This window comes from Astatotilapia calliptera, chromosome 23, assembly GCF_900246225.1.
Source record: "Astatotilapia calliptera chromosome 23, fAstCal1.2, whole genome shotgun sequence".
In the NCBI taxonomy this organism is placed as follows: Eukaryota; Metazoa; Chordata; class Actinopteri; order Cichliformes; family Cichlidae; genus Astatotilapia; species Astatotilapia calliptera.
Genome location: NC_039323.1, coordinates 40756496 through 40777798, shown reverse-complemented (window position 1 = coordinate 40777798; position 21303 = coordinate 40756496). Strand labels below are relative to the sequence as shown.

At 42.3% G+C, this 21303-nt stretch overlaps 2 protein-coding genes and 1 pseudogene across 5 annotated transcripts in view; 1 reads left to right on the top strand and 2 right to left on the bottom strand.

Moving 5' to 3' along the window:
* Positions 1-21303, bottom strand: part of LOC113016964 (NACHT, LRR and PYD domains-containing protein 12-like) — a 184310-nt gene that overhangs the window by 43049 nt on the left and 119958 nt on the right. The gene's annotated exons all lie outside the window — the stretch shown is intronic.
* The window catches only part of LOC113016965 (protein NLRC3-like), a 66896-nt pseudogene that overhangs the window by 7817 nt on the left and 37776 nt on the right, over positions 1-21303 (bottom strand).
* LOC113016967 (uncharacterized) lies at positions 7121-9039 on the top strand. 4 transcript variants are annotated; one of them, XM_026160216.1, is made up of 4 exons: positions 7121-7455; positions 7672-7727; positions 7885-8516; positions 8771-9039. In XM_026160216.1, exons 2-4 carry the CDS (start codon positions 7713-7715, stop codon positions 9012-9014), a joined length of 891 nt encoding a protein of 296 aa, XP_026016001.1. In that variant the 5' UTR covers positions 7121-7455; positions 7672-7712; the 3' UTR covers positions 9015-9039. The 4 variants fall into 4 exon arrangements, with proteins under 4 accessions (XP_026016001.1, XP_026016002.1, XP_026016003.1 ...); XM_026160217.1 differs by lacking the exon at positions 7121-7455 and having other exon boundaries at positions 7462-7727; positions 7885-8155; positions 8438-8516; XM_026160218.1 differs by lacking the exon at positions 7121-7455 and having other exon boundaries at positions 7462-7727; positions 7885-8406; positions 8943-9039.

The window sequence follows — 21303 nt, the reverse complement described above, 5'->3', positions numbered from 1 at the left end:
ATTATTTTTGCCTCCACTGACGGAGCCTGTTGTTCCCGCCACAGAGACACAGTAATGTCAGAGCGGTGTTAACACTCAGCTGCCTCAGCACAGCTCTCACTCTCCTCCTGCTCTCTCAGCTAAACTCACTTCCTCTCTACTTACAGGAAACCAGCGCTCAGAGGAGCCGACCGGCCTCACGTTTCACCCACAGACACGAACAGCGTGGAATTATTTTATGTCATAAGAAGAAACATATTCATGTTAACACTCACCTGCATCAGCTCCACCTTCCTCCTCCTGCTGCTCTGAACGGAGGATCAACACTTTCACTTTCACTGCTCCTCCCTAAACACAGAGGATGCTGGGACTTGTAGTTTTTACCTTGTGTGATATTTATGGCTGTGACACTAAATCACAGCATGTAAACTTCCTGCAAACATGTCACAGGCGATAAAAGTTTCACATTAAAGGTGAAATTATTTTTCTGTCTCATGTTCAATAAACAGTGAGCTGGGAAAACTGAAGAACAGACTTCAGACGTTCCCTGCAGAGTTTCTGCTGCTCGGTCGTCTGCATGTTGCTGAGACTGAGCTGATGATGAAGCTGTGATGGGTTTATGGCACGTTTGGTTGTGGAGAAGAGTTTTACTGCCGGTGCAGGTGAAATGATCAGAGGTTACAGCCTCTGGTTAAAGTGGAGGCAGCGATCAGGACGGCTGAGCAGCAGAGGTCTCGAGGGTCCTAAAGTGTAAAAGCATCAGAATCAGAATCAGAAAGGGTTTTATTGCCAAATGTTGAGCAGGTTTACAACATTAGGAAATTGCTGCGGTGCTTCAGTGCAAACATACTGTCATAAATTACGCTTAAATAGACACGAAAATAAAAATAAGAATAAGAATTAAAAGTGCTAAGTAGATAGATATATACATGATATATACATGAGTGCAGGTGGTGATCAGTGCCAAACATGGAATGATGCAGTGAACACAGCGTAGGGTGTTAGTGGTGGGAACAGTCATACGGTTATTGTTCATGTGTCCGACAGCAGAGGGGAAGAAACTGTTCTTATGGCGAGAGGTTCTGGTGCGAATGGACCGGAGCCTCCTGCCTGAGGGGAGCAGGTCAAACAGACTGTGTCCAGGGTGAGAAGGGTCAGCTGAGATCCGAGCTGCACGCCCCAGTGTCCTGGAGGTGTACAGGTCCTGCAGAGATGGGAGTCTGCAGCCAATCACCTTCTCAGCAGAGTGCACAACACGCTGCAGTCTCTGTTTGTCCCTGACAGTGGCTCCAGCGTACCACACAGTGATGGAGGAGGTGAGGATGGACTCGATGATTGCAGTGTAGAATTGCATCATCGTCCGTGTTGGCAGGTTGAATTTCTTCAGCTGCCTCAGGAAGTACATCCTCTGCTGGGCTTTCTTAATGACGGAGGTGATGGTGGGCTCCCACTTCAGGTCCTGGGTGATGGTGGTACCCAGGAAGCGGAATGAGTCCACAGAGGTGATGGGGGTGTCAGACAGGATGATGGGGGGGAGTGGAGCTGTGTGCGTCCTGAAGTCCACAATAATCTCCACTGTCTTCTGGGCATTCAGCACCAGGTTGTTGTGGCTGCACCAGGACACCAGACGTTCAACCTCCCTCCTGTAGGCAGACTCATCCCCGTCCGAGATGAGTCCAATAACGGTGGTGTCATCAGTGTTAGTAACACAAAGATCACAGAATGGGATCATCCACACAACACTAACATCTAAATCCACGGCAGGAACTCTTCCAGTGTCCTGAAAAATCTGTGTGCATGATGCTGAGATTAAAATCTGTCTGCTCATCTTAATGCAATATTTACTAAAGTCTGGTAGAAGTTTTACTGATTTCCAGTCCACTTAGCAGACGTGTGGATAGGTGGTGGGTTGTAGAGCAGACTGAAAGCTTTAAGTTCATCCTCTGATTAAAAACTCAGACCCACAGATACAGGAAGTATAATGCTGGTGTAAGACAGGAAACGGCAACACGGCAGCCATCTTTTTCCTCCCATGATGACCAGTGCCCCAGCAGAAGCTGGGGTTTGTTAGATCCTGTTCGATCCAGAGGAAACAGGCTAAAAGAGTCGATAAGGGGGGATCATGGTTTTATTATGTGCTCGTTATGATTGAAGCTCTGGTTGTGTGTTAGAGACAGAACCTGCAGATTCCTCCACTCTGCCTCCTCCTCTGCAGGAATTAGCCTCTTGGCTGGTTTTATTCACCAACGTGAATAAAATCATCAAACTAATCCAAGTTCATTGTGAAATGCCTGAAAATGGAGGAATAAATCTGTCAGTTACCGTATAAAGTTTGAGTTTGTCAGTGTTTTACACAGAGACGGTCGTCAGATGTTGAATGTTTAGCATGAAAGTTCCACATCTGGAGAAACCTTCAAGATTAAAGCCAGTGAAAAGTGAAGAGTTTCTGCAGCAGCCGCACTTCCTGCAAATCTGTTCTTTCAAAATAAAGTGAAAAGTCTAAAATTTATATTCACGACAGGTTTAAAGGTGAAGGTGGTCACATGGTTTTAGTGGAATGCCTACGTGGGCGCGTCTGAGTGATTTTGATTCAGATTCGTGCAGCGTGGAGCAGTAAACACTTGTTTTTGTTCATCTGGACTCGTGAATGATTCCAGTTAGCACATTTCCAGCCAATGAAACGTAACTACAGATGAAGACAAACACATTTAAGCTGCCTGACTCTCGAGTGTGGGTGCATGTTCCCATTTTCAGTCTGTTTTAGTTTTCAGTTTAGAGGAACGCTGCAAACTCACAAAAACTTCTTTCTTGTGAGGTTTTGTTGTCAGACTGATAAAAGCAGCAGCAGCTGGTGTTTGATGAGCAGACGTGTGTTTCCTGTTCTGTAATAATCAGCTTGTTACCATCACATAATGAACTCAGCCGTGACCAATGAGGCCGTCCTTGTGCGGTTCTCTGGCGCTGATTCTGACTGTGACCTTCACCTCTGCAGGGTCGCCTCTGCTCGTGGCTGAGCTCGTGTTTGTCAGGCTGACAAAATAAAAGCTTCTTCATTTCTGTGGCTGAAGAGGAGTCTGCTCTTCTTCACCAACAGGAAGTGAAACATTTCTCACTGATTCTGAAATCTTCACTTGTCTCACAAATTCACAGTAACACACACACACGGTTGTGTTTTCATATCCTTGTGGGGACATCTATTTGACATCATGCTCTCCTCAGCCTTTTACTCTAACCATTAAGACTGAATGCCTAACCCTGACCTGACTGTCCCTGACACTAAAACCACATTCTGAGTCTCACAAATGTCTTCAAACTTGTGGGGACGGGCATTTTGGTCCCCACAAAGACATGTAAACATGCACACACACAGGTATTAATGACCTCACAGGTTCATGTTTGGGGCTTTTAGCATCTTTGTGTGTCGCTCAGATTTAATTCACTCTTGTTTTGAGGTTTTGTGCCTTTTTGTTTCATTCTTTGTGCGTTTATTTTCTCTTTAAGCCTTTCAGGACTCGTGCTGTTGGCTTTTTCCTGGTGTGTTATTATTATTTTTAATTTCTAAACTTATTCTAAAAGAAGGACCGATGGAACATTGATGTGAAAATAAACATGATCATTTAATGTTTTTGTCAATCACAGTGTAGGGACTAACGCGTTATTAAGTAACGTGTTACAGTAACTACGTTATTATTGTGGTAACGAGCACGGTAACTAGTTATTATGCTAAAATCAGGAACGCGTTAGTCGTTACTGGGATTTAGATGGGCTCGTTATTCGTTACTTCGTGTGGTGACTATCGCGGAGCTTCCACAGATTCAGTAACATTAGCAAGTGGTGGAAGCCAGCAGGTGGAGGAGGGAAAAGGGGGATGCAGAAGGAAAAGAGACCCGAGGCAGCCGCCGGTCCAAGTGTGAACTGAACTTCAGGTAAGAAGTTATGACCTGCAGTCTCTCTGGGTCAGATATAAACCAAGTTTAGGTGGAGTTTATTTTTGTTATTCTGACTTTTTCCGTACTGCGTGCTAGCTAGCATGACAGAGTTTCTATACAGCTGGGTGGGTGCTATGAAGTTGATGATGTTGAACTTTATTTTGTTCATAAGTTATTAGAATTGCCAACCGTCTCATCTGGTATTCAGAGAAAATATTACGCATTTCTTATTGAGGTGAAAAGGAACAGTTAGTCCCGTAATTCAGCTACAATGAAAAAGGCACAAAGCTGGATTTATTCTGTGTCTTTGCTGCACAGCTGCCTCTTCTTCTCTCATTCTCTCCCCCTCCCTCTCCCGTTTCTACTTCAATCATGAAAACTGATCAATGATCAGCTGATCGTCTCTCTTGTTTGTTTATCGCCCACTTTGCATCAGAAAGAGGAAACCAGCGGAGTTCACGTTAAACAACAGCAGCACGTTTAAGCTTGATCAGCTGTTGTTAGAATTTATTTCATATTAATTTCTAGTATCAGCTGATGTTTGCTGGAGCCACAGCTGCAAAAAAACTGCTGGTCATGATGTCGGTTTGGTTATGTGGTGAGAGGGAAACATGAAGATGAAACCAGGAGATGTCCTTACTGAATCATCAGAGCTGAACAGTGATGGAGAAACAGGTTTACCTTTTAGGTGACATGAATGAGTTGAAGGGAAGTTATGAACTGTTTCTGAGAGACAAATAACACCAGCATCCTTTTTTAGGTAGCTGACAGCTGGTAACTGTGCAGGGGCGGGTCTAGCAAAGTTTTGCCAGGGGGGCCAGGTAGGGCATTAACAGGGAAAGGGGGGCACAAGGAAATACTTTTCTTTCTTATTCTCATTTAAAATGTCTCGCTTTTAAAAAATAATTATCTGAATCTTACAACAAACGATTGATAGATTGATGCATATACACCATCAAGACAGTGAGCATCACTGTCACAGCAGCGTTTGTTTTCATTCAAAGGCTTTAGGATTTTTGCTATAATGGTGGGCCGGTCTCTAGTCAAAATGCCCAGGCTGATTTTTTTGTCCCAGTCCAGCCCTGTATGCAGCTCATCTGCAGTCTGGTGTTACCTACATCTTCCTATTCAGAAGGCAGAATTTCCGAGTTCTGAGTACAATCGAAAGCACCACGACTGCAGTTCTTGTGTTGGATGTAAAAAGCGCACATGATGCTGTGACGTAGGCTAGAATCATGGTGGCGGTCAACGGTGGTCCAGGCGTGGGATTTCTCTCGTGGAAATATGCACATTATCTTTTCCTTTCTATTGGTAGGTGGCACAGTGCACTTGTGGCAGGTAAGCAAGCTAGAAGACTGGCAAAGTTATGGAAGCAACACATTAACAAGAGAATTCTGAGTGAAACCAAAGTTACTTTCCCTAGTAACTAGTTACTTTGAAAGTAACGAGTAACTTGAAGTAACTGAGTTACTTTTGATAGAAGTAACTAGTAATGTAACTAAGTTACTAATTTAAAGTAACTTACCCAACACTGGTCAATCATTAAAAATAAATTCTGGTCTTTCATTTTGCTGCTGCATTGTTCACAGAAACACATATTTTCCTGTTTCTTTCTGTTTGTGTGTTTCTGCTTTTGCCTGTTTAGAGCTGCTGAGCAGGAAAACCCAGACGAACAAAAACCTCTTTTAAGTAAATGTTTGAGTCACTTTGGGTCTGAACTGTAAAAATCTGCAGACTGAAACAGATTTGAAGGCATCACAGAAACAGCCTCACATTCAAAACATGAAAGAGAGGACTTTTATTTTGAAACACTCAGGAAATGACAGAGGGAAAGTTTTTTAATTAAAACAAATTATTAGTTTATGCATTCTAAGTTCATACAACCACCAAAACTATGATGATCCTCCTTCTCCCTAAGATGGCAAACTGAAACACAAGTTTCCTTGTGGCTCAGGAAACTAACCACTCCAAGTTGGTGACTTTTGGAGATTTAATTTCCTGGATGATTGAGAATGCATCAAGACGAACACAAAAGGAAGTTCACCGCTTTTAGCAGCTCCCCCCCAGACAAACAAAGAGGCAGTTGGCAGTTAGAAATCAGCAATCATTCACACACCCCCACTCCCCTCCAGAATTCTCAGGTAACAACCTAATTTACATATGAATGACTAGCCAATTTAGCTTCCACTTGGCTGAAGCTAAAGCCTAGCTAAAAGCCTACCAGCCATTTGGCAACTCAGCCCATCACACGTCCACGTCTCTCCTTGTTTCGTCTTTTATTATGAAAGGGTTGTGTTTCCATGTTCAGTGTGTTTCATGTTGCTTCCCCTGTGGTGTCAGGTTCATTTGTGTCAGCTGTGTTTCCACTTCCCTCCTTTCTCTTCTGTGTATTTAAGTCCGCTGTCTTCCTCTGGGCAGTGTTGGTGCGTTTTCCTCCGTTCACGTTATTCCGGGTTTCAGGTTATCTCCTGATTCTGTTTAGGTCCATGTTCATGTTCATGTTTTTTCATCAGAGTTTCTCGCATGCACCTCCTCGGATTCATGTTCATGTTTTCTTGTCATAGTTGTCATAGTCATACCGAGTTATTCCCAGGATAGGTTTTAGTTTTAGTTTCCGCCCCTGTTTGCTGGGCCTTGTTTTGTGTTCGTGTTTTTCAACCTAATAAATGGTTTGTTTTTTTGTTAAGATTCAGTTCCATCTCTCCCTTGTCTGCTTCCGGGTTCATATTGCAATCACATCAGCCACAGTGACAATAAACTTATTTTGATTTTTAACTTTCTTTATTTTTTCAACAATATTATGTATATATAAACATTTTGCATCTTACAATATAAAGCCTGGATCCTGCACATATTGCACTTTGAACTTGAACTGTGTTGTCTGTTTATTGGAGATTGTACTACTTGAATTCATTATCCTGGTGATATAACACATTAATTCTCCATTTGGAATCAATATAGTATATAATACAGTATCTGTCTATCCATCTATATAGCTATTGAATTGAACTGGAGTGAATGGAAGAGAATTAAATAATGGATTTCATGTTCATGTTTATCTATGTTGTAACAGTGACGACTTGAGACATCTGTTTGGCACTATATGAAGAGAATTAAATAAAATTTAAATAAAAATGATATTAACTGTATTTATACATTTTATATTTTTGGATGAGACACTGTCAGTGTGCTGTTATATAACTCAGGTATTTTTAAGGCCTGACTGGTGGCATTGGTGCCCATTGCTTTACTGTGCTGTTGGATGTGTATGTGGGCTATCCCTTGTACCTGACATTTGATTGGGCATCACTGTGTTGCTATGGTATGATCCTGGTAGTTGTTGTTAATAAAACAATAACAAATTCAAATTCAAACATTGCTGCATTCTTCTGTCACTGAGGATTCCAAACCTGCACTCAGTCTCCTCATTACTTTGGTATTGAACAGACAAACTTTGGAGCTCCTGCAAACTTTATGCACAAACTGCAAATATTTTACACAAATCTGCGACTGACAACAAGCACAGAGACTTCAAACAATCACTGAAGTAAGGACTGAAAGATTTACTTTAAAACAATAATGATTAAGACCTTTTTCGTAAGGTTGTTTTCCCTTGATTGCCAGCTGTTACTGTTTTTATCTTCATATCTTTCATATTTGTCCACCTAAACAATGCTTTAATGATACAGTTTGAGAAGTTTGATATGAATTTATCCAACTGACTTGAAAATGAAACTGACAACTGTCCTGTAATCTTACACAGAGAAACCAAATCCTGCGTCTTTGCCTTGACAGACGCCTAAAATGGCTCGAGCTGTGGTAAGTTACCCTTCACTGTGTCTGTTTCTAAACATTAAATCGTGTGAATTTTTAAAGAAAAATCCAACAACAACAATAATAATATGTAACAGAGCAAAACGTCAGATGACTTGAATGTTCCTCTGCAACACAAAGTCAAAGTCTGCCTCCTCCACAGGCAAAGGAGAAGCTCCCACGCTCATCCAGTGCAGACCGTTGTGCTCTGGACAATGAAGTTCCCGCTTTCATGTTCCGACCTATCAGTGCACCTGCATGTGAGCTCCTAAGTCCACCACCTGCTGATGCCAGCTTTCAGTCGAAGGACACAGACAAGATCATGCATCCAGATTTGAAAAACGATCATTCATCCCTGGATGATGACGTGACATTTTTCATGTGTCCTACTGATGTTCCTCTGCCTCCGAGACCTCCACCCACTGCAGAGGTAGGTCTCTGCAGAAAGCGCAGGTATTCTACTGCTTTTTCTGTTAATGATGAAGAGGAACATTTGATGCCCAAACGCATGAGGCTGATGAGTTGGGATGTCTCTAAGTCTCCAGCTGCTGAGAAGGAGTATGTTTGCTTTACGTGTCCTGAAGACAAGAGGTCTGAGTTACCTCTCAGCTCCCTCCAAGGCCATCCACCATCACAGGTCAATAATAATGACACTGACCAGTGTACCATTCTGCTGCCTCCTGAAATCCCAGTGCCTCCACCCACTGCAGAGTTAGGTCTCTGCAGAAAGCGCAGATATTCTACTGCTTTTTCTGTTAATGATGAAGAGGAACATTTGATGCCCAAACGCATGAGGCTGATGAGTTCCAGTTTCATCCCCACCTGCTGATGCTGCTTGCAAAGGACACAGACAAGATCATTCATCCAGATTTGAAAAACGATCGTTCATCCCTGGATGATGAAGTGACATTTTTCATGTGTCCTAGCGATGTTCCTCTGCCTCCGAGACCTCCACCCACTGCAGAGGTAGGTCTCTGCAGAAAGCGCAGATATTCTACTGCTTTTTCTGTTAATGATGAAGAGGAACATTTGATGCCCAAACGCATGAGGCTGATGAGTTGGGATGTCTCTAAGTCTCCAGCTGCTGAGAAGGAGTATGTTTGCTTTACGTGTCCTGAAGACAAGAGGTCTGAGTTACCTCTCAGCTCCCTCCAAGGCCATCCACCATCACAGGTCAATAATAATGACACTGACCAGTGTACCATTCTGCTGCCTCCTGAAATCCCAGTACCTCCAAGTCCTGCCCCTGTTGGAGTTCTAGAAACTGTTGATTTTCCTTTTGTTGATAATTAAATACATGTTTGTGGTAATAAATACATTTTTGAGCAAATACACGTTGAGATGATTCGGTTGCTTATGATGGTTATAATTATCCAAAAAGTATTATTCCTAATAAGATCTTTACTTTTTATACTTATTTTCTCCATGAACTATTTCGATGTCTATTTTGAAGATCCACTCATATCATGACAGTATGCTTATTCTCAGTAGAGTGTATAGCCACATGTGAACAAATAATAAATTAAAGTCACTCATTAACAACTTACCACATACGCCGGAGCTGAATTCAAGATGTAAGCAGACGTTTCACAGATATCTTGGTTGTCTTTCCATTTCCTACACTAACAGTATCCTGAGAATTGGCTTATAGAGCTGATATAAAGGTGAAATTTGATGACTTAATCGAAGCATCATCAGCTTAAATGCAAATGAATCCACTGTACTTGAGGTAACCTAACACTGACCATGAACGCCACAATCACTGTGCGCCAGTCCAACACAGTGCTTTACTGTGAACTCACCACAGTACTGCAAACTAAAGTGTTTATCTTCCAGTCCAATCCAATCCATCTTTATTGAGAAAGCACTTTAAAAAACCCAGGACAAAACCAAAGTGCTGTACAGTAAATGAGTTAAGAACAATAGAATAAAACATAACAGTAAAAAATAAAACCATAATACATAAAAAATGTAAACAGCCCTATATTTCAAAACAAGATAAAACAGCAAAAATAAACTAAAAAACTCAAACTAAAAACCAACATCTTACAAGGTGTCAAAGGTCAGGGTGAAGAGATGAGTTTTCAGGAGTGATTTAAGAACAGGCAGAGAAGAAGCCTGTCTAATCTCTAAAGGCAGATCGTGTCACAGTTTCAGAGATGCTGCAGCAAAAGCACGATGTCCTCTAAGTTTACGCTCAGTCCTGGGAACATTCAGGAACAGCTGATCAGCTGACCTGAGACAGCGGGTGGGTTTATAAGACTGTGGCAGCTCAGAGAGTTAAGATGCAGCTAGGTCATGGAGAGCTTTAAGAGACATTAATACCAATAAGCTGCTAACATGATGTTGTATTTTATTTACATGTCTGTTTTAGCACTTTAACATTTGCATCTGTCTAACTGGCTAACCATGCAAGACTATTGTAAGCATTGCTCTGTAATAGTGCGACATTTTGGACCCCAGGAGGTCCTTCTGTATCTGCACGATGTTTGACCTGCAGTCTTTATAGCCACCTATGTATATTCTTTTAAACCTTTTTATTGTTTTTAAATGATAGTTACGGACCAAATGTTAAACTATATAGTTGAATATATAGTTAAAGTGTTTCTCTAGATACAGAGAAAGGTTTTACATCAAAAGGTCATCTGTCTGCATATAAAACAGAAGCTTTCATGCAGATGCACTTCCTGTTTACAGACTTTGAGGTTTAGGTAGTGACGGGGGTGATTTACTGAGCGTGTAAGTTTTCCTCCTGTCAACACACTCTACAATGCCGCCCACATGCCACTCCTGTCCAGTCTTGAAAGCAAAACATGTATGTATAGTATAAAATGGTGAAATGCTGATTTCCATGTTTCAATTGAATCACTTGATTGTAATCAATTGATTGCAGAGACTTTTGTCAAGACCCTATAGAATCAGAAGTCCCGTGAACATGCACTAATAAAAGCTGCAGTTGTAATAGGGGATAAAGTAGTGTGCACAATGTGTGTTTGGATAAGATGTCAGTAATGCATTCACATTAAAATCACAGGGTTTCTTTCTTTGTCTTATTTTTCTTACATATCATGTAAAAAAAACACTCCTGCAGCATTTTTTCTCTGCCACAGATTTAGGAGAGGAAGAGTCCAGCATTTCAACACTTATGCAAATGTTAGTTTATTTGATAGGTGCATCAGTAGTAATTATTTAAATTAGAGTTTTCAGCAGTGTTGTTGTATTTACAGCAAAGTGCCTGCAAAGTGTAAAAACTAATTAACTGATGATACTAGACCCTTAAAAGAGATAAACACCACTAGTCAAGTCATAATGGCTACTTACAAATACATAAGCACTCAACACAACCCACACAGTGATCTAATGCACAAAAACAAAGGAGACTTAAACTGGCTGAATCAATTACTGTAAAGAAAACATGGAGGAAGGCTTCCTGTGGTGTCTGGCTGCAGTATAGGTCATAAACCTGCCTCCTGCATTACAGCAGACAGGTCAGGGGTCAAATGAAAAGCAAAATGTTTACCTCAGATAAGGGATGCACCGATACCACTTTTTTGGAAACAAGTACGAGTACTTGCATTTCAGTACTCGCCGATACCGAGTACTTAATAAAAACATGATTTAAATTTACAGGTAACAGCTTTAGTCCTATAATTTAACAACAAAAAAACAAGGGACTGGTTTGGAATTAAGAACATTTATTTAAAATGAAAAGCATGTTGTATGCAACATATTACAGAATAAATAATTATAAAAAAAATGTAAACAGTGACAGTGCAACTCAAGTATTTTTCAGTTTATTGTAAACTCTGCCGCTTTGGACAACACAAGGGGCATTAATAAACATCTTTGCCATTTAGTGCACAATATGTGAATAAACTAACAACATCCACTGACATAGAACTGTGGCAGTCAGTGCAACTGAGGTAGGTATTAACATCAAGTCTAAGATGACTCACTAAATGGAGAGAAACAGTGAGTGGCAGGGTTTTTTAAGAAAAGTAGCTTTTCTGCATCATCAGCAGTCAGACTGTTTCTGTTTTCATCTATAATGTGTGACACTGAGCTAAAAAGCCTTTCACTGTCCACACTGCTACATGGGGCTGAGAGCTATTTACAGGCTATTTTAGCCAAAGTGGGGAACCTGATTTTGTTGACACCCCAGTACTTCAGAGGACTGTCTTCACGAGGGCTTGGGGCCTCTCCGAGGTATGTGTCGAGCTCAATGGCAGCACCTGCTGCCAGCGGCAGCCTGGGCCTTGAGGAACAGTTTAGCAGGAGGTTCTGCAGCTTCTGCCCGACTCCCCTCTGCCTCACCTCTAGAAGCTCCTGCTTCAGGTGCAGCTTGGCCTCTGGAGCAGTGTTGTTGGAGAAGAAGCGATCTTTATACCTGCACAAAATTCATAAATGTATTAATATGTGGAAAAATAGGACTGATGTCATGTAATACGTGCTGTTCCAGCGTGTCTGTACGTCCTGCTGCAGTCTCTTTATTGGCTGGTTGAGCTGTCCCTGAATGTCCTCGAGGCGGGAGTAGGCTAAGGCGTTAAATGTTTAAAATGCCCAACTATTTTCCGTCCCACTGCTTTAGCATCAGCTATGCTCCTCTGTGCTAATAAGCGTGGGTAAATAAGCGTGGGCAAACTCTTTGTACTCGTTGTCGTGTTGGGATTTTAGGTGCTTGATTAAATTACTTGTGTTAAATGCGCTACCTTTAGAGCCTCCTCTGGACAATTTCGATGAGCACAATTTGCAGTCCGCCTTTGTTTTCGTGTCTTCGTTCACTTTGAAATAGTTCCACACGGCTGACTTGTCTCACCTCGCCTTCTCCCAGCTCTGAGATGCAGCCGGGGCCTGGGGGCAGGCACTCGGCGCCTGTGATTAACCCCTTACATGCCGCTCAAACATAGACAGGTCTCAGACCGTGGTATCGGTCCTCGGTATCGGGGAACTTTTAACGAGTACTTTAGAAAATGTGGTATCGAGGCCGATACCAGATACCGGTATCGGTGCAACCCTACCTCAGATTAAATATTTCCCAAAGTAAATTGGACTGAACTGGCCAGTTAAATACACGAGGGGATACGAATAGAAAAAAAATATCTAAAAACAAAGAATGAAAACCAACTATTAATTTAATACTTAAGTCTGTGAAGGTTCTCAGTCATCCAGGTCATCGTAGTCTAAGGAGCTTGGAAGGAAAAGCGTCTGGACTTCTTGAGTTGCTTGAAGACGTTTCACCTCTCATCCGAGAAGCTTCTTCAGTTCTAAGGGTCAATGGTGGGGAGTCCCAGACTTAAAACCAGTGGGAGTTTCCCCCCAAAGAGGGACAAAGGACCCCCTGATGATCCTCTACCTAATCACATGAGCCAAGGTGTGAAAGCGGATGTGGGTCCTAATCAGCCAGGGTTTCGGGTGAGCTCATTGTGAAACCTGGCCCCACCTTATCATGTGATTTCCTGAGGTCAGATGGCCCAGGATGTAAATGGTCTGAGATCCCTTCCCAGACGCCTTAACGTCCAGTGAAAACAACACATCATTTTCTCTCCAGTTACCCTCAGCAGTCCAACAGACCTCCAGCACCAGTAAAACATTAACCAGAAATTGTTTATGGGACATGTGTCGTTATTTATGTTTGTGGAAATGTGCATTAAAATTAAAATAAAGATGCTGGTGTCTGACGTTACTGACTTCCCAATTGTGTGGCTTCTGGTGTGGCCTTCACAATTCAATTTTCAATTCAATTTTATTTTCTCAGCGACAAATCACAACAATATTAGGTTATTAGGCAGACCCTACAATAATACATACAGAGAAAAAGCCCAACAATCATATGACTCCCTATGAGTGAGCAGTCTGGAGACAGTGGGAAGGAAAACTCCCCTTTTAACAGGAAGAAACCTCCAGCAGAACCAGACTCAGGGAGGGGCGGGGCCATCTGCTGCGACTGGTTGGGATGAGAGAAGGAAGACAGGATAAAGACACGCTGTGGAAGAGAGACAGAGGTTAATAACAGGTATGATTCAATGCAGAGAGCTGCATCACCGTTTTGATCAATATGCTCATGAATTCTCTCTGACTTTGGCTGTTCCTGCCTGCACAGCTCTCTCTCTCTCAGTGTACTCCAAGAACAGCTTCAAACATCTGTTTCTGCATCATTCACTGTTTATTAGCCACCAGTCTGCTGTTGTGTTCAGTGCTGTCGGCCTCTGACAGTAAAGCCTCATTTCTGCTGTTCCATGGAAACTTTTTAAAATGATGACAGATTACAAACTCTCAGCTGTGTCTGTAATCAAACCTCTGTAACTTTGCTTCACTTCAGCAGCATCAGCTCATGTTCACATGTTGCTTCATGGTTTGCTTCAGTTTTTGATCGACTGCAGAATATTTTGAAGGTTATCTGCTATAAAAAGCCAGAAGAGGAAAATCTGCTTCATGTGTTTCTGTTTGATCCTCAGTGACTTTGACACAAAGGCCTCTGCTGTGATGATCACACCTCTGATCAAGTCTCACAGTGTCACAACTGATAAATGATCAGAGTTAGAATATTTCTGACTGTCTGCTGTGTGCCGTGACCTTTGACCTGCTAAAGACAGTCAGCTGTGGATTATTCATTGTTGTGTCTGATACTTAGAACTGTGAGGAAGAAGCTACACAGTTAATCAGGGTCCCCTCTCTCTGAATCAGGAAAGGTGGGCAGGCCGCGTGTGGGCCGCGGGCCATACGTTGAGTATCACTGTTTGAAATGTGAACATTGTTCTGCTGCAGTCAATGGACTAAACCAGAGAAGAAGAAAACAGACTTTACCATGAAGATCCTCAGTGTGGATCAGTATAATATCAGCCTGATGTCTGCAGTTTAGTGTCAGCACAACTTTCACATCATATTCATCTCAGCACAACTAAAACATGCTGACTGACCTCAGAGTTTCAAGTTTACATCCTGGACTCTCCAGGAAACCACACAGATGCTTCACTCCTGGATCCTGCAGGTTGTAGTTCCAGCTCAGGTCCAGCTGTCTCAGATGGGAGGGGTTGGACTTCAGTGCTGCTGCCAGATAATCACAGCTGATCTCTGACAAACCACAGCTCCATCAATCTGTATAAAGAATGAAAGATGTAAGTTTATTAGACAAAGTGCTTGAAATCATTCAGTGTTTCATCATCTGTTCAGAGCTGAAGAAGGTTCAGAATGTAGAAGTTTAGAAAATGGAAACTCCAAACAGCTGAAGCCAACAGGAAGCAGCTTCAAACAAACACAACAAGAGAAAAAACTCTGAATGTTTCACATTAAAGTCGTACATTTCTCATAAAAACAGGACAAAGACTTGAAAAAGTCGTGTTTTTCCTTCCAGGAACCACATGGCTTCACTTTTAAAGGTGAAGTGTGACAGAAATGGACATATTTGAAGTCCAACACCTTTTTCCAGTCACATTATTAAAGCAGACAAACTACAAGCTCATTTTCATTCCAACAAGTCATCTTCTGACCTGGACTAACAACACTGGTCTCTATGTGCAGCTGGCTGTGAGACCAGTGCTCAGGGAGCGTCTACAAAGTGCAACACTGAAAGAACATCACACACTCATTTGCTTCCAGCACTTTCACACAAACATCTACTGTCATTATTGTCACCAAACTCTGTGGATCCTTTATTGCAAATTCAAATGGGATCAAATGGTCAGACAAAAGAGGGTTATGAGGAAATATGATGAAATGTTGTGTATTAGCAGCAACTTATTGAATCATTTTCCTCAGAAACCAAACAAACTGATTGACAAACATGTTTTTACAAACTCAGTGTTGGACTTGGATCAGCAGGATAAGCTGATGTTTAAAGGCATTTGAGTCTCGCTGTATGAGAGTCCAGTTCTTACTCAATATTTATGGATGATGTTCTTTCAGTGTTGCACTTTGTTTGGCACAAAATGAAATTATTTGGCCTCTCAGATGCTTTTAGAGATTCCCAAATGACTGATGATGACATCTCTGGGGTCTGATTGATAGAAAAAAAATCTCTTTGAGACCTTTTGTAACTGACAAACTCTTCATCTGCTAACAACACTGAGTTGAATCTCCATGGCTGATAGTTGGAGCAGGCATCAGGAATACACATTGAAAAAACAAGAGGAGAAATCACCAGAGTCTTATAATCACATTCTGTAACTAAAGGGAGACGTTTTTCTATACAAATATATGTTTTATGGACATTAGAAAAAAAAAGAGTATTGATGTGAAGCAGGATTATGAAATCTCCATACATCAGCCAGCCCATAATTATCAAGAAAGCTCTGAATGACGCATGCTGAGTTTGGACTAAGTGTACTTTTGTGTGAACTGTGGTCCATAGCAGATAATGAGCAGTTTAGGTCTCCCTCAAAGATGATATTGTGTGATGACATATTGGGGAGCCGCGCAAAGACATTAGTGAAAAATCTGTGATCGTCCCAATTAGAGGCGTAGATATTTGCTAAGATCAAAGGAAAACCATAAACTATATTTTCTGCACTTAAAATCCTGTAATTTTCTCATAAATCGACAGTGCGCCTTATGGATGAATTCTGGTTGTGCTTACTGACCTCGAACCGATTTTATGTGCTACACGGCGCTCAGAAACCTTTCAAAAGATGTTTTGGTACGACTTTGCTCAGCTACGAGGCCGCACCGCTTGATGGATTGTTGGAGCATTACAGCTACGAGGAGCCTCGCGGAGTGATACGTACTCTGCTTCAACGTAATATTACTGTATTGAGTGTGTATAAGGACCATAAATGGCACCTGTAAGAGACACGGTTACAAAGAGGGTTTCAAACTCCAGGCTGTCAGTCACGCAGTAGAACCTGGGAACAGAGCAGCTGCTTGTTATTATGCTCAGCGTCTGTTTACATTTTGACTGCACGATTGTGAGCTTTTTGTTATGCACAAAAGCAACATTGTTTTCTTTTATTTATGGAGCATTATTATTTAATAAATGCTGATCATTTATTCCTGAGTAATTGTTTCATGTACATCTACGCTGTATGTTAATAAATGTGCCTGTGTGAGATTTGGGACACAGCTTTGACTAAGAACTCTCTTTTTGTTCGTACTTTCTGGCTTTAAAAATATCGAGATATATATCGTATATCGCCATCCAGCTAAAGAATATCGAGATATGAACTTTGGGTCATATCGCCCAGTCGTAATATTGCAATAGGTTGTCCGTTAAACTCAAGCGGGGCTTGGGCCCTGGCACGGCGTAGCCACACAATCCTGGTAGTAGTGACGCTCGGCTATGACGGCGTGCGGGTTACCAGCTGGCTTTCTCAGGATAGGGCTCCTGTGTGAGCGGTCGACAATAACGTCTTTATCCATACCCAGCACTTCACGTAGTAGCACGGATACGGCCATGGAGGAGCTCGAGTCCAGGCCCTCTGGGATCCCTATGATGTGGATGTTAGCTCTTCGCTTCCTGCCTTCATCACATTTATCCTTCAGGTCAGACAGCTCCTCCTTCATACTCTCTACTGTAGACTGCAGGGTGGTCACCTCATCGCTCCACATTGACAGCCCATCCTCAGCTTCTTTCACTGTAACCTTTACTCCATCAACTTCGCCGCACGTCGCCGCCATGCTGTTAGCGATCTCATTTCTCAGTCCTTGCACGTCAGCCCTTATATTGTCAAAATCTTCTTTCAATGCATTTCTGAGTTCTTCTTTTAACAGCGTACTAATGTCCTCTTTAATGGATTGAAGAAGCTCCAGTTTTAGAGCAGTAGGATCCACATCACGCGCGTCTGTTGAGTCTGCTCTTCAGCGGCCGTAGAGCTGGACGCTGCCCTTTGGCCATCATCGATACTCTCGCCCGAGATCGCACCGGGGCTAAAATATTCACCTGCTCAGCTGTTTTTGATCAGTTTGAGCCTGTGTGGTTTGATCAGGTGGAGGAACGATGTGATGCTATAAAGACATCATCTTGTCCAAATGAAGTTGTTCCAACACGTGTTTAAAAAGATTTTAAAGGTTGTCGGTTCCGACATCTTAGCGATTTTTAACAGCAGTCTTAGTTCAGGTGTTGTACAGCCTGTTTTAAACATGCTGTTGTACAGCCTGTACTAAAAACCTGATCTGGATCCTCTGTCCGCTCAAATTTCAGGCCTATTTCAAAGCTTCCCTTCCTGTCGAAGATTTTGTAAAAGATTATATTTGTTCAGCTGCAATCTGTTGTAAAGGTTTCAGTCTGGTTTTAAAGCTCTTCACAGCACTGAAACTGCACTTTGAAAAGTTCTTAATGATCTTTTATCAGCCACTGATCAGGAGACTCAGCTGTGCTTTTGGATCTGACCGCTGCCTTGACCACAGCATCTTGACCTCACCATTGGAGCATGGCGGCATCAAGGGCGCTCTATTAGACTGGTTCAGCTCTTTTATTAAATCGCATTATTACATTTGGGGCTTATATTTGACGGCAATTTGAAAAACAGCTGAGCTCAGTTGTACAGCGGTCTTTCTTCAAACTGAGGCTTTTATCTAAGGTGAGATCATTTATATCTTTTAAAAACCTTGAACGGGCGATCCACGTTTTCATGACGTCCCAGCTGGATTATTGTAACTCCTTATATGTTGGAGTTAGTGGGACCTGCCTGGCAAGACTGCAGCTGGTCCAGAAAGCTGCAGCTCGTCTTCTGACACAAGCTCAAAGACATTTATCGTCCCAACAACCACATATACGCTGGTCCCTCGCTGTAACACAGTTCACCTTTGGCGGCCTCGCTGTTTCGCTGATCTTTTTTGTGCAATTTTGCATGTTTTTGTTTTTTACAGCGCATTGTGTTCTGCGTCCTGATTGGCTGTAGACCATTGTCAGCCAATCTCGTGCCGTGTCTCCTGTACAGTACAGAATGTGTTCAAATTTACAGCAGTGTGACTCTGCAGTGCTGCACTGTATGTTTGTACGTTTTGTCCCAACAAACAACAATGATGACGAGACGTTTTGCACCTGTGGTAGCAGCCAAAGGCAGAGGAAGATGCTGACCATCATAGTTTCAACAAGGAGGCAAAAAGGTTGTAACTGTCCACAACAAGAACATCGTAAGGATGGAGTCAGCTTTGGCTTTGTGGCTCAGTGACCGCAGGAAAAAGAACATCGTGCTGGACACCAACATTATCTGCAGAAAAACTCAAAAGCTTTATGAAACTTTACCTGACAGCGAGGAGCCCAGGCCATGGACGAGTGCTCCTCACACAGAAGCTCATTTAATGCCAGCAAAGGCTGATTTGACACATTTCAGAAACACTTTGCTTTCACTCTTTAATAATGAACTTATTTTTCTATGAAGGTTTGAACTTTGTTTAAACAAGAGAGAAAAGTGTGAAAATGTTCATGCCTGTCTGAGAAAAGTGTAGAAAGTGTGCAGTGAGGGTTTAACTGCCTTAAAACTTCTATAATACTTGTAAAACATAAAGCTGCTACTTCATTCTGAGACTTATTTTTAGAACGTAACTCGATAAACGAGCGACCGCAGTAATGTATTGTGTTTATTTTGAAAACTCTCAACAGGATCTTCAGATTTATTTTGAAAGCTTTATCTGGAAAACACAAACACATAAGCAGGAAACAAAGAGCGTGATATGAAACGATAGACGTTTTCATATGGTCATCATATATACATCGTTCTATCGAACAGCCCCAGCTCCTGCTGTCAGTCTCTGTAAATCTGCTCTTAAAACACATTTGTATTCACTGGCTTTTAATACAGCATGAGAGTTATTTGATATTTGATGTGTGATATTAATATTAGGAGTTATTTTAATAGTTATTTTGGATTCTTGTACAGCACTGTGGTCAACGCTGCTGCTGTAATTAATGTGCTATAAACACATAAACAATCTGCAGTTAAACATCCAAAACTAAAGATGTGATCGCTGCCTTTAGAAAATGTGCTGATGCACAAGATATCAGCTCCATTAAGGTGGAATGTGGCCGTGTTAGAAACATGTTGGAAGAAGTTTGAAGCTGAAACTGTGAAGCTGAGAGTGAAAGAGCTCCAGCGTCTGTCACAGGAAACTTTCTTATTTCCACACTGATGAAAGCATCAAGCTTTGATTTCCTGCTGCTTTTATTGAGTCACACTGTGAAACTGAGCCACAGCTGAACCAGCATCCCTGTACAGCAGACACTTACAGCGCTTGGCTGCTTCCATTGGACCCTCTGCACAGAGCTTCAGTTTCCTCTTCTGGTCCCAAAGTGCAGAACAACAAGGTTTCAAACAGCTTCGTTCCAGCAGCATCAGCCACAGACATGCAGAGAGAATCCTTTGGTTGTGTTGTGTGTTTGCATATCTGCTGTGTTGCTTTGTGAGGATGGATCATCTCCTGCAGCTCCAGATAAACAAGCTGGACCTGAACCTGGTAGCTTCACTTAGAAGACACTTGTGACGGGAACGTGTGAGAAGTTTTGTGCAGACAAGTTTGGATTTAGAGTGTGGGACGAGCTCTCCACAGTCTTTGTGGAGATCCACATTCTGCATACTGCCTGTGAGAAGCTGCAGACATTTGTCCTCCAAATCCACTGAGCAGCTGCTCGTGGTGGTATTAGCTTCATGTGTGCGTGTTAGCATGAAGCCTCAGTCACACTCTGCTGTGGACACGGTCACGGACAGCTGGACGCCTGATGGACGAGTCGTCCGTCCTGTTAAACTTCTTTGAGCATGAGAATAGCATGAGAAGCTCAGTGGACACTGTTCAGTGTTTTAACTCTCGCTTTCTGATGGGTTTAGATTTTATTATTGTCATTTGTATTAGGAAATATTTAACCATATATTCTTAGAGGTGTATAATCAATTGTGTAGTGATAGGATGTGTGATCTTTAGCAGGCTGCAGGGGCTTGGTGTGTATTCCACACTAGAATGCACACCCACATCCTGGGAGCACGAGAGAGGTCGTACCTTCTCTTATTGTTTTATGGCAGGATTAACGTAGCTACGTCTGTTCTAGTCTAAGTGCTTTTTGTTTAGATGAACTGCTGGACTTCCTCACCATGTTATCTAGGGTGAACCATCTAGGGTGAAGGGGGGTCTACCCTCTTCCTGACCAAGGATGTTATATGACCCTTTGATCAGCAGTACCACACACACACACACACACACACACACACACACACACACACAGTATTCTTTGTTCACATGTATACCTATGTGAGATGCTATATGTTAATGACCCTATGCATATTCATGTAACCACAATAAAAGGAGTGCTATGGGGAGCCTGGCTGAGAGTCTGATGGTGGTCAAGTGGTGGAACGACGCTTGGCTCCAGCCAGGTCTCCCTCATGCATGAGTAAACCAGAGAACTTTGGTGCCTTGTGTCTTGCTTTTTGCAGCGTAGCAGATTGTCCTTAACGTTCCAGTGGATAGGTTCAAACTACAAACCTATCATTAATTGGTCCTTCGAGAGCCGGATCCCTGGAGTCGACATTCACCGAGGGGAAAAGAGACACGCCGACAGACTGACGTCAGCCAGGACTTATAGAGGTCCTGCAGCAAAGTCCCGAGGCGTGAGAATTCGTCATCGAGCCGGTGGATTAGCCGTCTGTTTTTTCTCCTC

Bases quoted from the DNA above. Each gene is read 5' to 3' on its own strand.
- LOC113016967 (XM_026160216.1), top strand. The intron at 8,517-8,770 runs GCTGATGAGTTC...CAAACGCATGAG, and splicing joins TTGATGCCCAAACGCATGAG to GCTGATGAGTTGGGATGTCT.